The 26,695-nt window shown below is 45.4% G+C and overlaps 2 protein-coding genes across 3 annotated transcripts; one reads left to right on the top strand and one right to left on the bottom strand.

Annotated features, from left to right (window-relative positions):
• Nucleotides 1-217: 217 nt before the first annotated feature.
• LOC104909563 (serine/arginine-rich splicing factor 7-like) lies at nucleotides 218-7,117 on the top strand. The gene is made up of 9 exons (XM_085219107.1): nucleotides 218-375; nucleotides 657-837; nucleotides 983-1,159; nucleotides 2,044-2,118; nucleotides 2,201-2,302; nucleotides 2,545-2,598; nucleotides 4,761-4,805; nucleotides 5,437-5,472; nucleotides 6,804-7,117. Exons 1-9 carry the CDS (start codon nucleotides 348-350, stop codon nucleotides 6,856-6,858), a joined length of 753 nt encoding a protein of 250 aa, XP_085075233.1. The 5' UTR covers nucleotides 218-347; the 3' UTR covers nucleotides 6,859-7,117.
• GALM (galactose mutarotase) lies at nucleotides 6,600-16,582 on the bottom strand. Of its 2 annotated transcripts, none has more exons than XM_085219104.1 (8): nucleotides 16,300-16,582; nucleotides 15,220-15,374; nucleotides 13,021-13,227; nucleotides 11,534-11,615; nucleotides 10,020-10,161; nucleotides 9,771-9,945; nucleotides 9,504-9,612; nucleotides 6,600-9,002 (listed from the first exon to the last, which is right to left on the bottom strand). In XM_085219104.1, the coding sequence occupies exons 1-7, from the start codon at nucleotides 16,493-16,495 to the stop codon at nucleotides 9,535-9,537; spliced, it is 1,035 nt and encodes a 344-aa protein (XP_085075230.1). In that variant the 5' UTR covers nucleotides 16,496-16,582; the 3' UTR covers nucleotides 6,600-9,002; nucleotides 9,504-9,534. The 2 variants fall into 2 exon arrangements, with proteins under 2 accessions (XP_085075230.1, XP_019468126.2); XM_019612581.2 differs by having other exon boundaries at nucleotides 6,600-6,841; nucleotides 16,300-16,581.
• Nucleotides 16,583-26,695: the final 10,113 nt, after the last annotated feature.

Genomic DNA, 26,695 nt, shown 5'->3' with positions numbered 1-26,695 from the left:
TGGGCAAAAACCCCAAGCATCTTCAATTTTAATTATCGTTTCGTTTCGGCCTCTGCTGTTTTTTGTCTTGCTTTTGTTTCTTTCCTCATTTGTTTCATTGTCGCTAGTTTAATTGCCCTCCTGAAAGACTTAGCACGGAGCGCCTCCCGCCCGCCCCCAGGATCCGTCCCCTCAGGCGATAACGGCCGTAACCGCCGTCGCCACAGCAACCGCCGCTTCCCGCCCTGCCCTCGGGCGCCCGCCGCCGCCCCGCGCGCATGCGTGCCGCCTGAGGGCCGCGGGCAGAGAGGGTAGAGGAGGGCTGGCGCGTGCGCGACGCGGAGCGGCGGTTTGGCGGAGCCGTTGGGATGTCGCGTTACGGCCGCTATGGAGGCGGTGAGCTCCCGGGGCGGCGCGAGGCGGCGGGGAATGCAGTCGGCGGGGACGGGGGAGGTATCAAGGAGAGCCGAGCCGCCGAGCCACCGGCTGAGGGAGCGAAGGAAGGAGGGGAAGAGGAGAGGCGAGGCGAAGCGGCCGCGGCTGCTGCCGCCATTTTGCGTCAGCGACCGAGGGAAGGGGGGAGGCAGCGCGTGCCGCCGCCGTGTTAAGGGCGGGAGGGAGCGGGCGGCGCGGACAAGATGGCGGCCCCGGCACTGACCCAGCGCTTCCCTGCGCAGAAACCAAGGTGTACGTGGGGAACCTGGGCACGGGCGCGGGCAAAGGCGAGCTGGAGAGAGCCTTCAGCTACTATGGGCCGCTGAGAACCGTGTGGATCGCCAGGAACCCGCCGGGGTTCGCCTTCGTGGAGTTTGAAGACCCGAGGGATGCTGAAGATGCTGTCCGTGGACTCGATGGGAAGTACGTGAGCGTTCCAGGTGTTGGCGGGGGTTACAGTCGTTTTTTAGACTGGAGAGAGAATCAGGGTCTGGTCGCTGGTTCTCCTTTTCGTAGTTCTGCCATAAGCAGCAACAGCTAAATTGGGGGAATCGTGGACTTGTTGCAGGGTGATCTGTGGCTCCAGAGTTCGAGTGGAAGTGTCGACGGGCATGCCCCGTCGCTCCCGTTACGACAGGCCTCCTGCACGGCGCCCCTTTGACCCCAACGACAGATGCTATGAGTGTGGTGAGAAAGGCCACTATGCCTACGACTGCCATCGCTACAGCCGCCGGAGGAGGAGCAGGTACGGGTGGGATGGAGCGGCGGGGTTGCTTCGCCGGTTCACTTTGTGTAGCGCTTCTTAGCAAAGAACAGAATGTTACGCCAATTTTCTTTAAACTTTAACTCTAGATTAAATGTATAGGTGTATATTACATTATGTTGATATTTCTATCAAATGTTGCTATCTTAATAATCAACCTGGTCAAAACCTTTCAGGTTTCTTCGTTTGAGTCAGTCGCCTTGATTCAGAATGTCACGAGCCTTAAGATTTCATGCTGAGGCGCCTTGCAAATCCGACACTTAAGATCCTCCTAGACCTTGAGGTGATCAGCATAAGAGGCCAGATCCCCTCGAGCCATCTCCACCTAGCTCGACCTTATTCTTTAAGGGCAGAAAATTTGAGACGGTGACCGCCGTAACAGTAAATTTGGCTTTCAATTGGGGCCCCCCCCTCCGGTTTAGAAAGAGGAACACCAGATTGACCACATTCCCAGCTAGAAAAATCTTCTTGCGTCAATCAAGCCTCACCCTGGCTCATTGGGCTGTCAGTTTGATCGTCGTTAGATTGAAGAGAACACCTAGATGCAGCGATCGGCTATAGATACTTCTAGATCGTCTAGATCTGCTAGACCTTGGGCCAAAGAGGGTCGACCTGCAAACTTGCAAGGTTTATTTTAAATACGCATTACAGTATTTTTTTATTCTAATGTAATTCTGCAATGTAATTCAGCTTTTTAACATTTTTCTAGGTAGTAAAAATGCTCAAGACAAGTAGGCCCAGGCATTTTTTCCAACTGACAGATGCTAGTTATTTAGTTGTCTGAAAATTTTGACTTCAGCAGGGCCTCACGAGCACTGTTGGCTGAGGCTGTTTCCTGATACGTGTTTTCTCTAACCTAAAACCAGGTCCCGGTCTCGATCCCGCTCCAGGTCCCGAGGAAGAAGGTATTCTCGCTCACGCAGTCGAAGTCGTGGTAGGAGGTATGCTTATGTTTGCTGCTTCTTGTTTGTTTGGCGTAGAACTGTTTACGCAACTGAACGGCTTTATTTGACTTTCCTGCAGGTCCAGGTCTGCTTCCTATCGTAGGTCACGGTCGGTTTCACCTCGTAGGTCTAGGTCTGTGTCTCCACGCCGGTCCCGCTCGGGCTCCTTGAAGAGATCAAGGTAATTAATAATTTCTTAGAAGTTTTCGGTTTTGTGTTGCTGTTTCAGAAACTTTTAGAAGCATTCTTAGTCTGATAAATCTAGTTAAATTTATAATAATCTTGTTAGTTTTTGAGACCTTAGCTGCATATCCCATGTTGAGTTTTGATGCCTAAAATGTTGAACAATCGTGCAGGACTTATATTTCAGTGTACAGATGTTACGTAGTGCTGTAACAGTCTTTGATTTATTTTTCATTTTAGGTCGAGATCAAGATCAAGGTCGAGATCCAGATCTGTTACATGGCCCCGAAGCAGGTAGGTTACATTGCTCAGGGTTATGTAGTAAAGTTAGTTGAGGCTGTTGAGGTTTTCTGTCAGATGTTAAAATTTTCAGGAAAAAGCACGTTCCCTTTAGTAACTCAGGGTTCTGAAGCTTCTATAGACTAGTGCAGAACACTGTACTTTCTCTTGTTTGGTCTGTGAAGTTTGTTGGCTTGTTTGTGTGTGGTTAACGTGCCAGTGATATCTAGGTCTTTATGGTGATCAGAAGTACTGTTTTTATTAGTTTGCATTATTTGTTGTCTAACATAGCATACATCTAGAATTTATCTGTTTGTTTTTTTTTTCATTTGCTTTATTTAGCACATAAGAAACTCTGGATTCTTCCAGATACATGTCAGAAATTAGGGTACCCTTTTGATAACGTGTATGTAATGCATGTGCTGGAAAGTGCTGAAGAACTTTCTAGTGCAGTTACAGCTGTTTCCAGCTGTCTTGAGTACTTGTCCATTCATTCACAAGTGTCACTTTTGCAGCTGAATTAAGTGTGTGATAAACACTACACCAAGTTATTTTGTACTATCCAGCATACCTGTAGAATGATACCAGATTTGAGAAAAATACAGGATGCCGTTAATTCTCCTTAATGTTGTGGTTTACTGCTTCCATGCTAAGTGAGCATAGTGCATGTTTCTTGAGAGCTTGTCAGATACGTGGCTGGCATAGGTGACCTGGATGTCTTCAGGTAGCTGCCTTGTTCAGTGGAGAGTGCTCTTTGCCCACCCTGTTCCTTGGTCTGCCGTTCTGCTTTAATGACTGCTCTTAGACATAAGAAACACAATAGGCATTGGTGAAGAAACAAAGCAGAAAAAGGAATCTTCAGCTGGATTAACTGGAAGAATCCACAGCTGAGGATGGTAAAAGGTGGTAGTAGAGGCTTTTATGAGGAGTGGTACGGAGGGCTGTAAGGAGTTCCTAGGGAAAGAAGAGATGGAGATCAGAAGATGGCTCAGTTAAGAGCAAAAAGTCACATAGGCTTTCCAAAACCTGGTGAAAAGAAAAGGGAATTTGCCTGAGGTATCAGAATGATGCTTTTGCATTGATCAAATGCACTTTTTCTCTCTCTCTTGCTAAAATCTGTTGAATCTTAATACCAGTTGTTGCAATGTGATTTAACTGTGGCTCATCATTGTTCACTGAGTATGATGAGCAGAAAGTAGCTAAGGTCAGCAGGCTCTCAAGGGGAAAATTCTGTTGAAGCTATTATCATTATTTTCCTTTTTTAGTACCAGGACTGTTTTCTACATTGTAAAGGATGCTGCTCAAACTCTGCATTGTGACGTGTTTCTTAGTAATTTAGTGATTGAGGTGGAGAAAATTTCATACACAGAACTACAGAGAAATGGCAAAACTTTGATGTTCAATTTATAATGGAGTCATTGTTAAATTTATACATCAGGCAGTTGAAAGACAGTTTTTTTTTCTTGAAGAATCAAAGGAATGCAAAACACCCAGAGACAGATTCATAGGGAAGAAAGTCTGAAGAAGTATTACACAATGTTTGCTAGACTGACAGCATCAAAGAGTACATCTGGAAGCAGTCATGGAAAGCCATGGATATGGAAAGTAGAACACTTCCTTTGGGAACTTAGAAATTTCATTTTTTGTAAGTGATGTTAGTGTTCTGGTGCAGCAGTTTTATCTCCAAAGGGCTGGAAAAGACTGAAAGTCTTTTCACAATGCTTAAATTTGACAGATCTGAAAGAATATTTTTGTCAGGTGCATACGAAAGATGAAGTACACTGAGAAGAAGACGTCTGTAAGAGTGTACTGCCTGCAGCTGGTTTCAGCTGTAGTGGTAGCTGTTGCTCAAGGCTAATAATACTCGCAAGTTTAAAGTCTGGTGTTTTACAAGCTGTTTGAAGATACTGGTCTGAACTTGGGTGGCTGATATGTTTCCTGCCACTTGCACCAGCATGCATAAATTACTGGCCTGGGACCAAAGTCCAGAGTAAGTGTACAGCATCCGTTTGAAATCTTTGTTCTGAAAGATAGTTAGCTAAAGCCCTGTGAGTTTCCAGCATTCTGTCTGCGTTCAGCATTACGGTTCTTATATACTTAGTGTAAACTTTGCTGTCTCAGATGTGGTGATACGCATGCCACTGGCTTTCTTGCTGAGCTGTTTTTACTTCTTGTAGGTCTAGGTCTCACGGCAGATCTAAATCTGGCACGCCGGCTAAGAGGTGAGCATACAGAGAGGTAGCCTACAGTAGCATCTAGAATTCAGTGTTGTTTTCATGTGATTAACAAAGCCTCTGGTCCTCTAGAGGAAAAAAAAAGTCCCCGAAACATGAGTGTCCAATTAATTCACTTCAGATACGACTCTGATTATAAAATTTTCTCTACAGGCCTTTGGAATATGTTCTTTATCCGTTTTATTGTTTCCTAGTAGCTCTTTGCAGTTTCTAGTTCAGTACTTATTTGCTTGCTTGTTTTGTGCTCAGTTCTGTTTTATTCTCCCAACCATCAGAGAAAAGGTTTTATTAAAGCAGTCATAGATTCCTTCAATTCAGCAGCATTTTTTTTTCCCCCCCTTAATGCCTCACCTGTACTATCCCTTCTTTTCCTGTTTTCTTCACTGAAGATGGTTGCATAAATGCAGTCTCCATACTAAATGAATGGAGAATCCCCCCAGTGTAAAAGCTGATGGGAAAACGGTCATCTTCAAGAGCTTCTGCCTAGAATCCCGTAATAATTCCACTGCTATGCTGTTGTGGTGGTTTTCATGTTTGTTGATTGTTTTGTTGGGGGGGTGTGTGTGTGTGTGTGTGTATTTTAATTGTATACTGCAATGATTGTGTTCTGTTTTGACAGTCGGTCAAAGTCCCGATCACCATCTCCAAAGAGAAGGTATGTTGGTCTCTCTGCTGGTAACACATACTGTAGAACTGGCATTTTAGTATCTGCAGTGCTGTTTGCTGAGGAGTGTGACTGCTGCCTGTAGGAGAATATGGGGAAGATATTTTTCTGCAATCTCTTTGCCAGAGATAACATGATTGTGGTTTGATGTGTGGTGATATAGATGTGGAAATAAAAAATTCCTCTGTGTGCTGGTTAGATGCCTTGGCTTTGGCTGCTCCTGTATTAACTAGGAGTTCACTAGTTCTTTACTGCACAGAGACTTTCTGCTGGTAAGCTTGAAACACAAAATAAAGATGGGATGCAGCTCTGAGTCTCATTAAAAGCTGCAGTGGGACTGCGAAGGTAGAGTGGAGTAACCTGGTGTAATAGTTGGGAAGGGGAGATTGAGTCTGATTTTACTGCTGTTGCTTATAGTTGTTGTTTGTTTGTTTGTTTTTTCCCCAAAAATGCTAGTAAATAATTGTCTGTGCACATACATGTAGTGACAGAATAGGCTGCTATATTTTTAAATTATTTTTACATACTTTTAGAACTTCTGTTAGGCTGCTTACATGGGTTGATTGTGACAGGACAAGTGGGAATGGCTTTAAACTAAGACAGAGGAGGTTTATGTTGGATATTAGGCTTTTCACACAGAGGGTGGTGATGCACTGGAACAGGTTGCCCGAGGAGGTTGTGGATGCCCCATCCCTGGAGGCATTCAAGGCCAGGCTGGATGTGGTTCTGGGCAGCCTGGTCTGGTGGATGGCAACCCTGCACATAGCAGGGGGGTTGAAACTACGTGATCATTGTGGTTCTTTTCAACCCACACCATTCTATGATTCTAAGGCAGCTTTTGTAAAAGTATAATAATTATTTTTAAAACTTCAATATTAGCTCTAACTTCGCAATTACAGGGGAATTGAACAAATGCTTGTTATATCTAAGTGATCACCATAACAGGTTTTGGCATCTTGCTGTATAATGATGTATCCTGTCATCTGTGAGAGCCACTATAAGTTACAGCTCAGATGACTTCACGATGATCTCATTTAAATTGCAATACAATAATAACAATATAATTAATACGCAAATTAATTACGCAAATATAATAAAATAGAAAAATGCAGAGGAGGTGAAAGTAAAAAATAAATGTATTGTCTCATCATTAGCCTACTTATTTTGTCAACAGTAATTGGTTATTTTATTCAGGAAAAAAAAGACAAAAAACAGTGCCTGTAGGGTTATGGAGTAGTCCAGGTATCCTCCTGATCTTCTTCCCATGTTTGTGAATCCCAGATCGTTGCTGAAATGTTAACTGCAGGTTCTTTTCCTTTCAGTCGTTCGCCATCAGGAAGCCCTCAAAGAAGCGCAAGCCCTGAAAGAATGGATTAAAGTTATGAATTTAACCTTTTAGGAAGAAAGTTATTTTGCTTACATTATTATAAGGGATTTTGTGGTGTCTTTGTAAATGTAAGAATGTAGATAGAAGAGTATATCAATTAAAATTTGGCATGATCTGGGTCTTCTGAGTTAGTCACACCAATAGACTAGCACAGGTCTCTTTTTATTGTATGAATTAACTTCCTGTGATATGAAAATGTGGGACTTTTTTATTGGCACATTGAAATAAAATGTGTATTTTTAACTAAAATTTCTCTGTAGTAACCCTGCTGCTTCTGTTAACGTTGGGGTAATTCTAGCTGTGTGCCATGTAACATGGATGGGTGATGTCTAAGGTGGGAATGACTAATAGCATCCTCTCAAACTGTCACTTACTGTTGGATCATCTGAAGAAAGGATCGCTTTCTGCTTTCTTTTAAGACAGAACTTATCTCCTCTGTCTGCAGATGGTGAAAACTTTGCATATGCTTTTTTAATTCCTTTATGCCTTTAATGGGCATTTGTTTTTCTCACTGATCTAATAAGCACTGCAGTTGAGTTGTAATCTGCGATTCCAAAAATCAAACAAGCGTTTGTTCAAAACATCTATTTTAAGTGAATACATCTGCAGAAACATCCAGACACGCAGCAGTGATAATGTGAGCGCTTTCTCAACTTGTTGCATTTTTAGTTATTTCGTCTACTCGTATAAAGAAGACTTCAAATGTCTCAAAGCACGTTTTCCTTCTCTGGGGGAAGAGGTAAGGTGGTCTGACCTACTTTCTGAGGGTGCGTTTGCTTGGGAGACAAAAGGAAGTGTTAAGAAGCTTTCTGCTGTTGGCTTGAACTTTCCTCCTCAAGTGAAAGTCTCACAGCTGACCTCAGGAATTCAAACCTGCTGCACAGAATGAGTATGGCCTTAAAGCAGCCCAAATCCTGGAGATGGTTGTTAATGAAGCTAATTTCTTGCAGTATCTGCACCACCTTCAGGTTTAATGATTTGTATATAGTTCTGTCACTCTGTACTTGTCCTCATTCTGTAGTAAAGAACTGCATGATACAGCACTTTGTTGACACAGATCACAGGAAAAGACTGGAAACAGTGTTAGACTGAGCAAACAAATGGTTGGAGGGGAAAAAAGCTGACTTATATTTTATTCATCTTTTTTTTATAATGTGATGGGAGAGCTATCAGAAACATGCCAGTTTTGGTGGTAAAGGAAAGTGGAAAAACTAAAACAAGTTTCTGCCCAAAGCACTGAAGTGGAAAATGAGTCCTGTTTGGGCTTCGAAGATCTCTAATGGCAGATTGCTTTCATTGTGTAACAGAGCTTCTTAAATGCAAGAAGATGACAAAATTAACTTCGCTCACTCCTTTGGTAACCCATGGGTTTTTTGTTTGTTTGTTTGTTTTTTGTTGGTTGGGGTTTTTTTGTTTGTTTGTTTCTGGTTTCCTGTTAATAACAAGTTTGTGGCAATTTGAGCAAATAGTGCAGATGCTGAACATACTGTCATGTTACTGCAGTGTTTGGCCTTTGTCCATCATCCTGATGTGTTTGGTGTCCATGTGAACACCACCATGGTGCTTAGCAGTGAAACCCAGTGTTTCATTGGCCAGGTGCAGTGATCTGTATTTTAGCAATATTTATAATGTTCTGCCAGAGGAGCGATGGAGTGGCACAAAATGCTGCCCTGGAATGAAATACCTGAAGCCTGTGACTTGTGCTTGTTGGTTGTGTACTGCCTCCCCAGCTCATAGCACACCTGGTGAGAAGCACATGTATGCTGCTGCTCTGGAATTTGATCAGTTTTTTTCTCTTCTGTACTCATGAGGTAAACCTACTCCCTAATAAACCTGCAGACTGCACGACAGATGTACTGGTACCTGTTTTTCAGTACCCAAAGACACCATGGAAGATGGATCCCTGTGTGAGAATACAGGGCTGTGCTGTCGGGGCAGCTGTGCTGGCCACTGTGGCCTGGTGCAAAAGACAGGAAGCACTGCAGAGACGTGTGAAGGGGCAGCAACAAATCCCATGCCCAAAAAGGAGTAGGGTGTCTGCGGCCGCTCTGGGCTTGAGTCGTCCTCAGGATTTCCGCTTCATTCCTGTAGCCAGGGTACGTGGAAGATGCTCTTGTACAGTTACTGCTGTTGGCTTCAAAATAGGAGTTAAGCCAGAGGAGCTGGCAGTGAACCAGTGTAATTCCAGCACTCCTTCCCTCCACAAGGCTGTATGTGTGTGAGCGGGACAATGCTGTCAGCTGTGATTGCAGGGCACCCTTGGATTAGTTGACCTTGAGTTATGGGGCAATTCTGAACAGCTGAATAACGCAACAGCCAGCACCTCTAGAGCTGTTTTGGGACTAGCTGATGCTCTCTGAAATGGCTGCTGAGCCATGTCTCCAGCAGTCCCCTGCTGTAGGTTGAACTCTGGTAGGCTGTGTGCCTAAGTGCTGTTTTCAGAGCAATTTTCCATGGAACAAAACCTGTTGTGCAGCAGTGAGGCTGGGGGGAGAGTGAGGGCAGTGTAGAGACAGGATAGCAGTGGAGTTAAAGTATAAAGAATGCAGACAGGAAGAAGAAAGCTTTCAAGCGGGTTGTGGGGCAGCTCCTGTGACCTGCAGGGTTTTTGAGGGAACCTGCTGGAGATGCTTACCCCTTCCTGCAGTAGGAACTGGCCTCTCTCCTCAGGCAGTGCCAAAGCACAGCCAGGTGGTGTGGTTGTATTCCTCCCCGGGCAGGAGCAGAGGGCAGGGGAAGTGAGGCTGCGAGAGGCAATGAGCACTGGTAAGAATGATGGGCACCAGGGAGGGCCGTGTGCCCACAGCCTTCCTGGAGCAGAACCCCAGGGCATCTCCCCACCATGGGCATTTCTTACAGCTCTTCAAACAGACCCAGAAGCCACAGGCCCTGAGTGGCTCACCTTGTTCACAGCATCGGGCCAGTTTTGGGTTTCCAGACAGAAAGCTGAGTGCTTGGGGTAGATGGCAGCACCTTTGCCCTTCAGGGAACCATCCAGGTTGTTTCCAGTGTAGAACTGGAGGCCAGGCTGGGTGGTGTGAACCTCCATGGTCCTGCCGCTGGGCGGGTGGTGAGCCCTGCAGAGAAAATGCTGTAGGTGGGCAAGTGGATGCTGGCGCTTCAGGAGCACCCTCAGGGCTGCCAGCCTTACCTGGCCACGAGGCGCCGAGTCTGCCCCAGTGGCAGGCAGAAGTTGTGATCGAAGCCATCCAGGTGGAACTGCTTCAGGTGCTTCCCCAACTGCACCGGCTGACGGAGGTCAAAGCCAGTGCCCTGCACGGCAGCCACCTCCCCTAGGCCAGGAGAGCAGCAGCATCAACACTTGCATCCAGTGCCCTGCGCACCAGAAGCTGTGCCAGGCTGAGGTACCAGCACAGCTTCAGCCTCTGCTCCCTGCAGCTCTGCACCGGTTCTGCTCTGCAAACCCTGAAAATCATCAGGCTCCCTATGACAAGCAGTGAACTTGTGTGGCTTCTGAGCCTATCTAAGAGAAACGCTTTTACAGCTGCGGAGTAGAAAAACACCTTGAGGAAAAAAAAAAAGCCACTTTGATTACAGCACTGATGTAAAATACAGCGCCGTTGCACGTGAGCAGACTGTGCTTAATAGCTGCACAAATCTCATCTTTGCCTCTGGGGCTAAAACCATACGCAGTTTTATCAGCTTCAAGGGCTAAGGTTATGCAAAGCTTTGAGTGAGTGCTGTGAAAAGCCGGGGAGAGAGCTAGCTGCAATTAAGATGCAAAATAAATTAACTACCCTCCAAGACAACTGTTGTTGAGGCCTGATGGAATTAGTAGGGAGAAGCAGGGCAGTGGGTTTGCTACAGCATTGAGTTTTTTCCCAGTTTAGCAACATGCTAGGCTGAGCAAAAGCTGCTGCAACTTGGAAGCCCCACTCCTCCAGGTGCAAGCTGGTGCATGCATGCACAGTGGTAAACGCAGGCATAACACTACTTCTATCAGACACCTGAGCTAAAAAGCTTTCTTGTTTGCTTTGTTTTTTAAGCTTATTTTGTCTCAGTCAGATGTTTCTTTTTCTTTTTTCCTTTTTTGTGAAATAATGCTTCTAATTCCTCAAAGCAACCTCCTCCAACATCAAACCTGGTGTGAGATATGTTTTGCACTGAGGTTGGCTCTTGCTGCAGCTCAGTGCAGTTGCTTGCACAGCTCAACAGGAGGGTGCTGGAGTGGGCACCAGGAATGCACATTCTGCCTCAGCTTGCTTAGATTGTTTAACTTGGAGGCAGGATCTTTCATAGGGAGAAACACAGGTGGGTAAACAAGCCAACAACAACAACAAAAAACAACTAGGAAGCTGTTTTCCCCATTTCACCCCCAAATGATGTAGTACAAGAAATTGCCAGTCTGCTTCTATGCTCTGACGCCAGAGAAAGCAGCAATGTCACCCTCATTGAATTAACCTGCTTAACATGCAAAATGCGTTGTCTTCCTTCGCAGGCTTTCCTCTTTCTGAACGTTAAAGACAGGAAAGAAAAATCCTGGGTTTGCGTGCTCAGGCTCCCAGCCAGCAGCGCTAGCTCTCTGTCCCTCTGTAGAGATGGGTAAGATGTTATTCCATAGAATATCCCAGTACAGGAGTATGGTAAAGCAAAACTCTGTACAGACCCCCATCTGTGAAGCTCTCTCTGCTATGTGTCACCCACCGGTTGGTATCTTGGTGTCATCCACAGGCAAGTAGGAATCCGCTTCAATAGAAATCTCATGGTCATAGATGTCAGGTGAGCCCTGTGGGAGGAAGGGAAATGCTGGGATTCCTGCAAGGGTCTTCAAACACTCAGGTGTGGTGATGCTGCAGCTGATCTTGTAGTGCCTGGGGGGCATCCCAGGCATTCCCACCTTGTCCTCATTAGAGGACAAGTTGCCAGCATGGGTGAAAGGCTGTGTGGGACCTCTTCCATGGGACTATCAGCCTGAACTTGCACCTTGCCAAGCACCAACACACTGCCAGCTGGCTAGCCTAAATATGCCAGGATATAGTAGCAGGCAAAAAGGGGGAGGAAGCAAGCATGGTGGGAAGTGCAGCCTGTGCTCCTGCCTCGTGTCTCATGCTCCTCTTCCTCCCTGGGAGCCTCAGGGATGCTGGCAAGGGACTTGCTGGGCAGGTAGAGGAACAAAGTCGAAGCTAAACCTGCACGTTACTGTCTAACCTGAGCAGTAGTTTCGTGCCCAAAGGTCTCCTGTTCCTCTGGAAATATGCCTGAGCTGCATTCCATAGGTGTTGATATTGCTGTATGGCTAGGAGGACAATCTGAGAGTAAGCTAATAACTGCACTGCCATTTTTTAGGGCAATATCATGAGCAGACCTGCAGAGAAAAGCTGGAATGCTTCTCACTAATGCTTTCGCAGTTCTCTGTTACACATTTTCCCTTCCTGTGCCCTCTGCCCAGCAATATTTAATTGCCCAGGTCCTCTTCTTCCAAACCAAGTTATAAATACAAAGGTGCAGGAGACCAAAGTGCAGCTGCAATGCAGTGCCAATCACTGTGGGTCTGCTCTGCAACCCACTGATGCCCCACTGTACAACTGGCCATATCACATCCCTTCTCCATGATGTTCTTTCTCCTCCTATTTTGACCTGGATCTTTGTCTGCTACACTGACTGGTTTCAATTGCAGCCTCTAGACAAGGGTTTCAGGACCTTGTCTCAAAGGGATTCATAGAGGCCAGCCAAAAATACCAGTCCATCACTAGGAGATGCCAATTCTGCTCTTCCTGTGTAATCTTTTCAAGGGTCCACAACTACCCAGTTACAAACAAAAGATGGGGTAATATTCATGACCAGGTGGCTGTGTTCACAAAGCACTGGGATAATACAGCCTTCCTTGAGGTCCACGTGAGGTCTTTTGCAGCTTGTAGGCTGGGACACCACTTCTTTGTCCCTGTGAATCACCACCTTTCTGAGTTCCCTTTTCTCCTTTGCTGAAAATACTCCTTCCATATGCTAGATGCTGGGAACGTCCTGAAGCAGTCAGTGCTAGCCTCCCTTACCCCGTCTCCTGCCAGCAGGATCTGACAGCTGAGGCCACCATGCTGGTCCCAACAATCCCACGCAAAGCCCTTCCCAGTGGGAGCCTGGGCTTCTTCACTCCTGCATGGTGCCCTCTGTGGAGTTGGTCTCCCCATACCTACCTGCCCTGCCAGGTTGAAGTATGCATGGTTTGTCAGGCTGATGGGTGTCTTCTTGCTGGTCTGGGCTCGATAGTTGATAGCCAGCTCACTGCCATTGAGCGTGTAGGTGACCCAGACCTTCAGCTCACCAGGGTAGCCCTCCTCACCATCAGGGCTGAGCCGGTAGAAGCAGACGCCATTTGGGAGGATTTGGGGGCTCCAAAGAACCTGCAAGGACAATGTGTTAGAAGAGTAGTCCCCCTCTCTCCTTCCCCAGGCTGAAGTTGGGGACAAAAGGCACACAGGGAAGTGTGCACTGAAACAAAGGTTTCTGTCGATCATTTTCTCTGCTCTTTCTCCTAGGGGAAAAAAAGAAAAAAGAAAAAAAAATACGAAACAACAACTCAACATCCTCTTGCTGGGGGAAAAAAAAAAAAGGGAAGTGGTAGAAAACACAAACATTAACCTGCTGGCTCTGGGTGACTAAGGAAAACAAGTTTTTCCATGAGTGACTGAAGAAAGGAGACAGTTTGCTATGGTGAGGCATCTGTTCTGGAACTCTGTTACTCCATGCCTCAGAGGGCCTGGGCTGTGATTGATTTTTACTTTGCAGTTGGATCTATTTCCCTTCCTGTGGATCTTTTGGTAGGCAACATCAGCTCATGAGGCTGCTGCCTTTCCTGGACTACCTCAGGGCTGGCTTTTAGGGCACTGGTAGCAATGTAAATCTAAACTGTGCTAAGGTAAGTGGTACCTGATGTATGACACTGACTCTTTGGAGATTTGCAGCTAAGAGAGATGTTTCTAGCCAAAGAGGACAGGTCTAGAGGCAGGAGCTGGATCATGCCTCTGGAATGACTGCTTTCATGCCTTGTGCAGAGATCACAGCTGGAGAGGACTCTTCAAAATGCAAGATTTTCATCCAGCACAGGAACCAAGGTTGCCAAATATGATAACCAGGCTGTGGATCCTGCACTAAGTACAGTTCAGCTGCAGTTCCCACTGCTGTGGGACTCTAGTTTAATATTTTGAGTTTCTACTTAAGTTCAGCAGAGGAAATCTACTTATGGTCAGTTAGCATGTAGATATTTTTAAAGCTAGGAGAGTTATTTTTCTGAAGTTTTCCAATTCCCCAGCAACGTGATCAAGTATCATCACCACAAAGCAAGGCTGCAAGCTTCCATGTCATCAAGCCACATGTTGATCACTGAGGTCTGCAAGATTATGAAAAACTGAGAAGATCACCAAGATAGTAACAGCCAAGAGCTATCGCATCTTGTTTGTGTTCAGTCTGACCACAGGCCTCTGCATGGTGGCTGTCACCTGGCTGAAAGGCGTCCAGGGGAAGCCCATGGAAATCTGATCCCAGTCTGATGGCAGGTCACAGAGATTAATCTAATCATGCTTTGTTACTGGTGCTGCCCAGAAGTGACATTTTTCCAGACTCTCTGATTCTTGCCCCATCAGCCTGGATGTTCTCTCACAAAACAAACATTAGCTAAGGAAAGCATCTGCACCAGCATGTTTGCATGAGTTCCTCTGGGGAAGCGGAGGATCAGCTCCTGCTGCTTACACATGCATTCAATTTGATACAGCCTAGGGCTTCAGGAAAGCAGAGACCTCTGGAATCTATTGTGAAATCTGCAGCATGGTCAGCAAGGCTTTTAAGAAAGCTGCCCTTCTACTGACAGATTCTGCCTCACTTACTACTGACAGAGTGCAGGTGGCACACAGACCTCTGAATCAGCTCCTGGGAGAATATAGGAGGGTCTGAGCGTTCTAAGCCCAGTAGGAGGTGATTTTGTATGGGAAGGACAGAAAGGCAGGCTGTGGAATGGAAGGGGTGGTCTTCTCCAGGGCTCCTGCAGTTGGAAGCTCCACTGCAGCCTGGTGCACAGCAGCATACAGAGCTTCAAGGCAACATCCTTGAAAACACAGGTGTGGATGTATCACTGTGGGTCAGTGTTGCCACAGTGGAACAATGTGTGGCACCTGAGGATAACACAAGCCACCCAGGCAAAGCCAAGTACTTTGTGGCTGCCGAAACACCAAATCTTGTCTTCCTCTCATCCCTGCATGTACAGCATTTTCAGGGAGCTGAACCAACTCAGTAACCACCAGAAAGTCCTGCAGGATCAGTACGGAAGACGTCATATCTCTTTGCCACGACCCTGGAGGCTGTGTGCTGAAAGCCATAGGACCCACCAGCCCAAAATTCACCTTGTCGAAGCCCCTGGCTCCTCCATGCAGTGAGTTGGGCCCATTATTAAGGAATAGCTGATACTCTTTTCCATCCATGGTGAACTTCCCTTTGGCAATCCTGTTGGCAACACGACCTACTACAGCTCCAAAGAAGGGGTGCTTCCTTGTGTAGCCTGCATGGAGAAAGCAGTGTGCTGTTACGTGGAAGGAACGGGGAAGGACAGGCAGTCTCCAGGTGTGCTTGTGGGCTCAGAGATTTCCCTCTTGGCTTCCTTCCAGTGCAGGGGGCTGCAGTCCTGGTGTCTCACAGGACACAGTTCTGCACGTGACCTTATTGCTCTCTTCCTATATCTGAAGGGTGCTTACATTTGGGAGCGGGGTTGGTCTCTTCTCACTGGTGACAGGTGACTGGACAAGGGGAAATGGCCTCAAGTTGTGCCAGGGTAAGTTTAAGTTGGATATTAGGAAACACTTCTTTATAGGAAGGGTTGTTAAGCACTGGAATAGGCTCTCCGGGGAGGTGGTTGAGTCACCATCCCTGGATGTGTTTAAAAACCATTTGGATGTGGTGCTCAGGGACATGATTTAGCGGAGGGTTGTTAGGGTAGTATGGATAGGTCGGGTTGCATTTTATGATCTTTAAGGACTTTTCCAACCTGAGTGATTATATGATTCTATGATTCTATATGGATGTGGCACTGAGGGACATGGTTTAGTGCTAAGCCTCGGTAAGTCAGGCTGATGGTTGGATTTGGTGATCCTGAAGTTGCTTGCCAACCTAGGTGATTGTGTTTCTATGTTCTTTGACTGAAACAGCTCAGGTGGAGACCTGCAATGTTTACAAATTTGCAGAAAAGCTCAATGAGGCAGACTTGTTAGAGGAGCATAGTGCAACAGAGGGCCACCAGTGTCCCCACACCCACTGCTAAGCCCAGGACAGGGAGCAGGAATTGCACTTATACAATCCATTATTTGGGGGTGCCTTCAGGAGCGGATCAGAGAGTAGGAGCAATCAAGTAATCTGTCTGATTTCTTTTTTTTTTTCTCTCTCTCTCTCTCTCTTTTTTTTTTTTTTTAAGGAAACAGATTAAGACCCACCTTCTAGAGTGTCAAAGCCCAGGACAATGTCTGCAAACTGCTTGGCCCTGTCTCTTGTCTCCAGTGCGGCGATTATGCACCCAAAGGATAGGATTTCCACTCTGACGCTGTCTGACTGCAGCACAAATTTCTCCACCTCCCCTCCTCCATCCTCCAGGGGCATGTGCCCGAAAATCTCTCTCTTCACCTCTGCCATCTCTCCCCGATCCCTGTCCTTGCGCGGCTGCTGGGAAGGAAGTCCGGGAGGAAGTGAGGGTGGCTGGGAATGGAGCAACGAGGGTTATGGAGAGCAGAGTCCTAAAAATCACATGATTGCCTCCAGCGTGGCAGAGCTGGGAGGAGTCAGACCGTGCAGTTGCTCCCTGGCAGGCTTGGGTGCAGGCTGAGGGAAAAATGAGCTTTTGGAGGTGCGTGCCCCTAGCCTGGGCTCCATTACACACTACATTTTGAAACAGCTGCTTCCAATTGCCCTGGGGAAGCAACCTCAGTGTGCGGGAGAACCCCAGGAATATGAAAGTAATCTGTGCATGAATTCTTCTGAGCACCTGTTTTCAGATTTTTTGGGGGGAGGGAGAGAAGGGAAACCAGTCTCTAAATATTTATTTCCAGCAAGTGCTTCCCTCCAGGCAACACAGCACACAGCTTCCAAACTGCCCCCAAAACAGCCTTCACGGGACAGTTGTGCAACCTGTACTTTGTCAGTGCTGCCTTTCTGCCTGCAGTAAAACACAGGCTGCTGTGTTCAGGTGCTTCCTCCCGCACCCTTATGGCCCCGACATCTAAGACCATGCAGGTGCAAGGGTGATACCACAGACAAATCTGCTCGTGAACCCTGCACCAGATTTTCAAGCTGGTGGGTAAACCAAAAGAGACATCAGCCTGCACAAGGACACATATTACATGAAAGAGTAACAGAGTGGAGAAACGCAGTTTTCAGTGTTTGAGCAAGGCAGTTCCAAGAGCCTGGCTTTGATGCCTACAGGATTGCTCACGGATGTCCTATGCCTGTATTTCTCTTGCCTCTGGCAGATGGGGATGTAGGCAGCTACAGTAGATCTTTTCAGTCGCTCTTATTTTATAGGAAAAGTATGTTTCATTGCTGTACAGAGTTTTGCTTATAATGAGGGTCAAATATAAGATCTTTTCATTTTTCCCTTTTTGCTTCTAGTAAGAAAAATATGAAACCAGGCCTGGACATGTTTGATGGTGGAAGCCAGGCATTTCCACAGCTGATGAGCATTCACAAAAAGCTGTTCCACATCTAGGCTTTGGGTTCACCTCTCTCTTATAGCGAAGTGACCGCAACAGCTACTCCTCTGCCTCGAGGCTCTTGCAAACAGCTGGGCAGTGCATCTGTTTTCTCCTCTTTCCCCTCACTTTCATCACAGTTATCACATCAGGCTTTTGCAACCCAACAAATGTCCAAACGCTGGGCACCAAGGATTTCATGGTGGTGTCCCCATCTATAGAAATAGTTAAGAGACGTGTGGATGTGCTGCTGAGGGAAGTGGTTTAGTGATAGGACTTGCTGGATCAGGTTGATGATTTGGCCTTGGCGATCTTGATATTTCTTCCAACCTACATGATTCTGCTATTCCATGATTTATCAGCTCCATCACTGTAAGCGGCCCTGCAGGCTGACATAGGCATGACATGAATGCAGGCTGTGTGCATGGTCCAGCTTCTCTAACCTGGGCAAGAGGCTTCAGTTGCAAAGGAGAACTGGAAATTCAGACTTGGAGTGAATGGTCCCTTATTTCCCCAATCAAAGCCCTAGCAAAAATGCATACCATAAAAAAGGTTGTTTTTTTGTTTTGCTTGTGTGTGTGTGTGTGTGAGCCATTTACTGCACCATGCATTCTCAGGAAATATATTTGTTATGAGAAAAATTACGGATATTTCCCTGAGATCAGCAGTTTGGAAATTCCTGGTGCCTGCAGGAAAGCTACAATGTTCCAAGGCAGAAATGAAGCATCATTTTACATATGATTGTGCTGTTCCCTTAGGATTTCTTTAGTTTTGCGCTTTTTTAAGATGTTTTGGCTTTTGTTTGTTTGTTTGTTTTTAGTCCAAAATAAAGTGACTTTGCTTAAGATGTGACAGTTAACAAGAAGAAAAAGGCATTTCCATACTCAAATTACAAGCTCCCTTCTTACCAGCACTGTCAAAATGAAGCTTAAGAAAAGATTTAGTACTTCTGACCCAGACTTTAGCATCAGTTTTGTATCAAAAAGCCACAAATCTGAAACAATAAAGAAACCATTCTCCATATGACTTTGCATGACTTGCTGTTTGCAAGCAACAGCAGGGGAGGAGATCTCACAGATCTCTCATTTTGCAGACACCTATTTTTAATGAGGAGAAGCTGTGGCAGTGTAGTTCTAGGGGAGCTGAAACAGGGAGCACAGCCAAGCCAAGATGACCACAAGAAGACCAATACCCCCATTACTGTCAGTACACATGCTCAGCTGGCGTTGCCATGCACTTTCCAGGTCTGACTCCATGCACAGCAAAATCATCCCTGGGACACAGTTATTTATCCTATTGCATGTTTTCCTTGTTGGCCACTGGAAGCTCTTTGGACATGGAGGCTGTTTCTTATCCAGTGCCATGCAGTACCTGCTGCCCAAGATCCTGTTTTGGTCGCTCCTGAGATGCTTCTGTAACAGACTGCATTATTACACTTCCTTCCATATTTCTGTCTTTAGTTTAGCTGTGGCTTTCAGCTTGTGTGGGATCCAGAGCAAGACTTCAGGACTCGGCAATGAAAAAATCCTCGTGGACAGCTCAGGTTATTGCTGATATTCCATTCCTTTTTTGCTGGTAACAACAGCAGTGAACACTGCAGACGGAGACAAGCTGTGCTGGGGCTGATGGCTGCATAGACACAGCAGAGAAGGCAAACATCACTTGTTACACCTCCCAGCATTACAAGCCTGTAATTAAATCCCTTTTCTTTGACAAACTTTGTGTAAGCTGCTGGAGCTGAGCCAACACTGGAGCTGCAGGGAGGTTGCATCTGTGGGCAGAATAAGAGGGGAGACGTCCCCTCCTCCATCTTATTGCCTGTTTGTCAAATGCATCTTCAGCTCTGCTGGGTGCTTCACCGCACACAGCCTTAAAATGGAGCCTGCACTGCTTTGTGCTTCATCTCTTCAGGGGCAAACACACCGAGCCATTGATTAGGTTATTTTAGGATTGTGGCTTGCTGCTGCTCTGGCGGTCGTTCATCAGCAGCCAGTTACACGTGTTTCAGAAAGCTCTTCAAAAAACACAGATGCCCAAGAGCACTCCTCACACAGCACGTTTCAGATGTGCCTTTGTGCACGAGCTGTTTGTGCCTCAGCAGCAGCTGAAGAGCCATTCGGATGTGCCGGTTGCTATAGAAATTACTTTCCTCAGGAGCTAAAATAATAGCTTGCAGCTCCTGCAACTTGCTGTTGTGTGGGCTGCCTGGGGCCAGAGACACTTCCATGTAGCACTGGGGGCTGGGGAGCGTTCTTGCATACTCTGAGACAGATCTTCCTTTCTCTGTGCTCATGCAGCTACTTTTGAATTTAAGCTTTGCAGAGGATGTGTCACAGGTCTAAAGGTTCAGAAATAAAAGCTGCCTATGAAATGGCAGGATGGCCTTGCGGCTGAGGTTTCTGATGGGGGTGAAGAAGATTTGGGTTCCGTTTCCATTTCTGCTTCTGAAAGCTGACAGGCTATGGGACTGCTCACACTGAGACAAATTTTAGTGCAGGAGACACTGCACAACTTGTGGGGGCTTACAGGTCTTTGAAAGCACCTAAGCAAGTCAAGCAGGAAGACAACAAGCAGGTCAATTTGGCTTCATTCCTCATTTTTTCACTGGTGAAAGTACTGGGGGGAAGTAGATGCTCTATGGACCAACAGCTCTGGAGAAGTTAGTGAGTCTATAGATAGTTTTGGGCTCCAGGCCTGACTTGCACAGCAGCTCTGCTATCTGCCAAGGAGACAGAGGAGAGGCAGGAGCAAGAGGCATGAGAAACAATTGGATGCACCTGTGTCAAGAAGCAGGGGCATGGTGGTCAGGTTTGTGACTCATGGCACACAGCCTATGTTTGGTCCCATCAGCTGCAGCTAGCACTGGTTTGCTTTTGCAGATGGCGAGCAGCAAAAGAGTAAGAGAAGGAGGCAGAAGGGTATAGGATGAAAGGAGAGAGAAAACAAACAGGGTATCACAGCACAAACCCTGTGCTGTCCTAGAAAATTCGCTCTCAGATGTGTGCATGACTGCATTGGCAACTGGCAGGGAGATGCCAAATGGAGATAAAAGAACTGCACACTCTGCTGAAGGCAGCAAGCTCAATCAGTTCCTGTCTGAGCAGCAGCAACATATAGATGCAGGGAGGAGGGTGTTTGGGGAAACCACAGGACAAAACCGGGCCTTCGGATGTGAGGCAGCTGTACTTGGCTTACAGGCAGTTAGTGATAAGAACTTGTTTCACACATGTAGACATGTGGATTTATCTCCTTCCAAATTTAGATGTAGCATGCACATAGGTTCTGTGCCTGCTCAGTTTTGCTGGAGTTGTATCAGGGGAAAGCTGACCTCATATATCTACCCATCATGACTTCACTGAGCTTGATTTCTCCACCTCCATCACAACACTGTCATCTTCATCTGCCAGCAGCAGCAGCCATTTCGCTGGCATTTTCCCTTCCTTGCGAAATCGAAACAACAGAAGCAATACTTGCAAAGTCAACTCCTTCTGTTGAGGCAAAATCCATGCGCTACTGTGTTGCTTTGAGAGCCTGGGAAGGCTCTCAATACAGTTACACTATAGGGAAGTTACAACAGATTCAAACATGGCTATTGCTGCTAGCAAGGTGAAATGGTTCCAAACGTTTTGTTGGGATTTAGACAGAAGAAAATTCTTTGCAATGGGGGCAACATTTTAAGGTTAATCAATAACTGGAGCCTAATGTTCTAGTTAAGTTTTCATCATCAAAGGGCAAGACACAAACCACATAACATCATTAAGCGTTTTAGAAACACATATCCTTTCTGGTAGATCTCCACAGGAGCTTCCTGAACAGTGATTCTGGGAAACAACCCACTTCACATATTGAACACTGCTCGTTTTTGGGAGCTGTTGCCTAAGATAAATCTAGTGTTGTGATGTCTTCTGCATCGGAAGCTGCAACACTCAGGAGCAAAGAATATTTCCAGAATCTCTATCTTTGAAACACAGTAGCTGCTTCAGAGGAGGATGACACTCCTGGTGCCTGGATTGCTGTGCTCACAGCTGGCTATTTAGCTGCCACAGATAGCCTTTAGAGCCAGGCTTTGCTAAAGACATGAATTGAGTCCACTTGATGGGCAAGCTGCATGTTTAGTCTGCAGGAGAAGCTGCTCTGAGAGAATTTTGCGCAAGAAGCTCTGCAAGGAAATTTCCTAGGTCAGTAAGGGAGCCACACCTCTGCTACCCTGCTTAGCTAATCCAGAGACTTGGAGAGCCCTACTGCAAAGAGAGTCCATGGGGTGGATGCTTTGAGGCACAGACAGCATACTTCTATAGGTGTTGGAGTTGCCCATCTCTTCTGGGCATGCTGATAGATGGACAACTCGACAGCAAAAGGAAGAGTTTTCAGAACTGCAGTTATTTCCTGAAATTGTCCAGAAGAAGCAAAACCAGAAAACCCTTCCCAGATGGGGATGTGAAAGTTCCAGTACAGTGTCTTGGAGAACATTCAGTATCTCGTATTTATGCAGAGAAAGGTGATCTTAAGCAGACAGGAAGTACTGAAGAGGCAGACGTTTCACCATGTTCGTCCAAGACAAATGCTGGCAACCAGAGAAGCACTGAAAATCAGACAAACATAAACAGGCAAGAGCTGTGACACCAGAACTTTCATCTTTGGTGTTGCTGCATTAGCTTGAAGTCAGAGGCCTGTGAACAAACATAGTTCTGGATTGCTGCTGTGCCCCTGCTGCACTCACATCTGAGAAATACCAAAGAATGGCTGTCTGCTTATCTGTTTTTGCGAAGAACATCCATGCCAAGACTACAAAATAAAAAGTGTGTAAAGTCAAAAACGTAAGTAATATGAAATAACAAGGTACAAATGCAAGCTTATTTTGTCCCCCCCCTCCATGCTTATCTTGTTGTGATAAAGGCTTGTTTTCATCAACGTCTCTCAGCCTGTCTTGGTGCATTGGACAGGCTATAATCAAGAGCTCTGTCTTTGCCCTCCTCCTACTTGCACAAGAGCCCCAGCAATCCCTGCAGTGCTCTCCTCACCTCTTCCACTGGTGCAAGACTGACTTGTTTTCTTCTCAGTATTTTTCACTACTATTGGGAAGTGTGTTGCTGCCATGAAAGGTGAACAGGTGCTGGAACCTCCTGTAGAGGGTGAATACATAGACAGCTTTTGGCTAGGTGGCCAACCAGTAAGGTAGCTCTTACTGTTTTTCAAGGGACTGTTTGAAATGGCTAGGGCTTGACACCACAGATAATGCAATTTTATTTTCTACTCAGATCTGAATATCAGTTCTGAGATTGTTAGCACAGATGTCAGAAAACATGGAAAAAATAGTGAATGATGTACCATGAGTAACTGGTTTAAGTGGCTGCATCAGTCTGGGGAGAAAGCAAGGAGCAGCTGCACTTTTAAATAGTGCATGTGTGTGCATGTATATATATAGAAAAGCCACAGCAACAAACTGAAACATGTGAAAATGTTAGATCAGGCCATCCAAAAGACAACATGAGATCTAATTGTAGCAGATCTTTGAATTGAAGCATTTGAGAATTACATTTTTAAGTTGCAAAAGAATTTTGTTTTTCCAAAACATAAGTAAACTTCTTTAACCATCAGACTCCAATCTGATACTTTAAGAAACAATAAATATAATATTTGTGATTGTTTTGAAAGTGCTGGTAATAGTGAGAGGCTTGTAGATTCTGCTATGCAAGGCAAGTCATTACTGGCTGCTGGATCTGACCCATGCCAAGCTGCTTATTGACCCAAGTGCACATCCATGTAGGTGTTCAAGCCAGCAACAAACACGCTGAGCAGCAGTTTCTCTTGATACTAACTAGTGTATTGCATGATTAGTGCTTCAGGTTTTTGTTCAAAAATCTTGCAATGAATGCCCCAAATTAGACATCTATAACCTACCAGTGGATTGAAAAGAGAGAGGATTGCAGATGCTCTACAGCCTAGAGATAGCATGGATAAATCTAGATAAAATGAAACAAAAATGAAAACAAAGATAAATTTTCTGGTTGTTTGTCCAGGCACTGCAGTGTTTTCCCCGTCCCTCTGCAGCTGAGGCAGTGGTGACTTCCAGTGTGGGGAGTAGGCAGATCACCAATTTCTTGCACTGTCGAGACTAAAGCCAAGAAAGGGAACAAAACCCCTGCACATTCATGACACAGCTGCAGATAATGAACACTGATGTAACTGTCCTCTGCACTGCTATGTGCCAGAATTCACACTCAATCTGCATGCTACATGCTTATCTTGTACACATAACTGAGTGAGTCCACCAACCCTCAGTGGGCTCTGAGGCTGTTGGCAAAGGGTATGAGTTGAAATGACCAATGTGTGAAAGCTACACTAAAGAGCGTCATTGGAAAGGAGACCTTAAGCCTTGAAAGCAAGTCTAGCAGCGCAGATCTTTCCAGGAGCTGCCATCCACCCCTGCAAGTCAAGACCCTATCATCCTTCTTGATAAGAGCAGCTGAGTTTTGACTGAGAAAAACTGCAGAATGAATCCTTCAGCAGCAGTCTCCCTCAGCACCATTGGGTGCTTCTATGGATGACAGTCACTTTTACCAGCATCTCTTGTAAATCAGAAATATGATCCCTGGAGGAGACATTTAATGGAGGCAAAAACATAAATGGGACCAAAAGAAGTAGAAAAAAAAAAAACAAAACTTGCTCAAGGCTATTTATTAAACAGAAAAATATGGAAGTGGCTTCTGACTCATAAGTTCCTTAAACTTGTGACTGCTGAAAATTACAAAGTGTACCTGAGAGCACTTACTCCATATATCCAATTTTTTTCCATTTTGCTATGTACACCTGCTGCTGGCAGCTCTTCAGGACAGGATATGGACTTACCTGTGGTCTGACCCATTTTTCTGTCACCTCTTCTTGACTCAATCGAAAAGCACAGATCATGTCTGAGTATCATGTCACCCCTAAATCCGCAGCCCTGTATTGTGTGATGGCTAAAGCACTCACTTCAGCTTACATTTGAAAGTCATATCCAGACCATTTTCAGGAATCACCAGTTTGTTAGCATTCCCTTACAAACGATATTATTGAATCAATGAATGTTAACTGTTTTTCACTTATGATCAAGCAAACAGAAAACTTTTCCCATTTTTCTTCTGGCTGTTACTTGCATTTCCATGGCACCTAAATACAGTAATCTTAGTAATGGATGTGTAATATTAGTACAGCAAGAAACATTGCTCACTACGATGAGCTAATAGCTTAATGCAATGCAAATTACAGCACAGGATGTAAGAAACACAAGGCAGCAGGAGAAGAGGAGAGGAGAGAAAATTGTACTGGTAAAAACATGTGCTTCCAAACTATGTTCATAATTAGGTGCTTTACATTCCTACAGGGCTTGAGGATTTTTCTTCATGTCATTGCTTTGGCCTTTATATAATTATGTGGTTGTACTTGACTATGTGGTATAAGTAAAGAACACTAATTGCTTTTCTTATTTGAGGGTAGTGGACTGAAACCATGACTTCTCTTTATCAGCTCTGGATAATAAAAATTATATGAAAACAAAACAAAACAAAACTATTTCAGATAGTATTGGCAGCTTTCCTCTATCTCTCCTTTATACAAAAGGAGGAGATCTGAGTAGAAAAATAACAGCAAAATCAGACTGCTGAGTCAGATACTTACAAACTTACATAATGGGGATGCATTTCCATATTTCCTCCTGTCTTTTGTACACTTGAAGCACAGAGGGAAGGACTGATCCAAGTCTGCTCATGGTAGCTTAGTGCAGGTGCTTCAATGTTGCAACTGAAATATGAAAAATATCTTATCATAATGTCTCCATCATGGAATAATTAAATATGACATTAAATCAGTGAAGCAGGGTCTACGTGCTGCATGGATACATGGTGAAACTTCTCTCTGAACACTCAGTAAATACAGATTTTGTCCAACAGTAAGCCACTTCTTCATTTTCAGACAAATGATTATGAATACACCAGGGAAAAGCAAATTTAATTAGTACAAAAATTATCACAGCCTTTCAATGCCATTTTCTGACCATAAGTCTGGTATGTTCTGTGATTTCTCGGGCTGTTATTTTTTGCAATGGTGTGGTGCAAACGTCTGCTAAAATCCACAGATTTAAGCACACAAAATTAATTTGCTTCATATGGCATGTAAACTCTTGGGTCCAAAGTAGAAACATCAGTAGGGTAACATATGTTGAGTATTTAGAAATAAGACAAGTGCCAAGAAAAGTAAGTTTAATGTCATCACAGACACCATGTTCCTCATTGTCCGCTTGAACTTTGAAAAGATATTTATACATCTTCAACTCTTTGGGCTGCATACCCTTGAAGTCATAATGAATATTTTACTAGAAATTAAAACTAGGTACAACAAATACTGAAATAAAAGCATAAGACATAAAACAAAGACCAAAAAGAAAAAAACGAGAAGGTGAGACACACTGCAGGCAAAGTGAAATCAAATGTGTGTTTGTAGATGACTTAAATGACAGGACAAGGGAAAATGGCTTTAAATTAGAAGAGGGTAGATTTAGACTAGATGTTAGGAAGAAATTCTTTACTGTGAGGGTGGTGAGACACCGGCACTGGATGCCCAGAGGCTGTGGATGCTCCTCCTGGAGGCATTCAAAGGCCAGTCTGGATGGGCTGTGAGCAGCCTGGTCTAGCAGGGGGTTGGAACGAGGTGGTCTTAAAGGTCCCTTCCAACACAAACCACTCTGTGATTCTATGATGCCTGAGGGATGCAGATTTGAGTCAGGTCAGGTAGAAAGAGAAACCAAACCTGGGCCTCCCGCTTCTTGGAGGAGTGCCTTTACCAGTAAGTTCCAGGGTAGCAGAATGTTTAAACAGCAAACCATTTTCTTTCTTTTCTAGCTTACAAGCTAGAAAACAACCATTTCAGCCCCACGCTCTTTCTCCATTGACGTGCTTCCTGCAGGGCTCCACTTTGCGTTCACCTGGGCTTGGCAGCCCCAGCAGCATCATCTGCCACAGCCACAAAGCACTGTGAGCCACTTCAGCTGCCAAAGCCTTCTCCCTCCCTGAGGAAGCCGGACCCGCAGACAGGTGTGGGCTGTGAGACACATCTTCGCAACACCTCCACGAGAAGTAACCCCGAGCAGAAGCTTTGCGTCACTGCACGAGGC

Source organism: Meleagris gallopavo, chromosome 2 (genome assembly GCF_905368555.1).
Source record: "Meleagris gallopavo chromosome 2, MGAL_WU_HG_1.1, whole genome shotgun sequence".
Taxonomy (NCBI): domain Eukaryota; kingdom Metazoa; phylum Chordata; class Aves; order Galliformes; family Phasianidae; genus Meleagris; species Meleagris gallopavo.
This window is presented reverse-complemented; position numbering and strand designations above follow the sequence as displayed.

What these genes read in the sequence shown, in the direction of transcription:
- LOC104909563 (XM_085219107.1), top strand. Translation starts at nt 348, where the DNA reads ATGTCGCGTTACGGCCGCTATGGAGGCG. An exon ending in TTACGGCCGCTATGGAGGCG is followed by an intron (nt 376 to 656) that starts GTGAGCTCCCGG and finishes TTCCCTGCGCAG; the next exon opens with AAACCAAGGTGTACGTGGGG. An exon ending in TCTGGCACGCCGGCTAAGAG is followed by an intron (nt 4,806 to 5,436) that starts GTGAGCATACAG and finishes CTGTTTTGACAG; the next exon opens with TCGGTCAAAGTCCCGATCAC.
- GALM (XM_085219104.1), bottom strand. Translation starts at nt 16,495, where the DNA reads ATGGCAGAGGTGAAGAGAGAGATTTTCGGGCACATGCCCCTGGAGGAT. An exon ending in GGGCTTTGACACTCTAGAAG is followed by an intron (nt 15,375 to 16,299) that starts GTGGGTCTTAAT and finishes TTCTCCATGCAG; the next exon opens with GCTACACAAGGAAGCACCCC. An exon ending in ACTTCAACCTGGCAGGGCAG is followed by an intron (nt 11,616 to 13,020) that starts GTAGGTATGGGG and finishes TTCCTCCCACAG; the next exon opens with GGCTCACCTGACATCTATGA.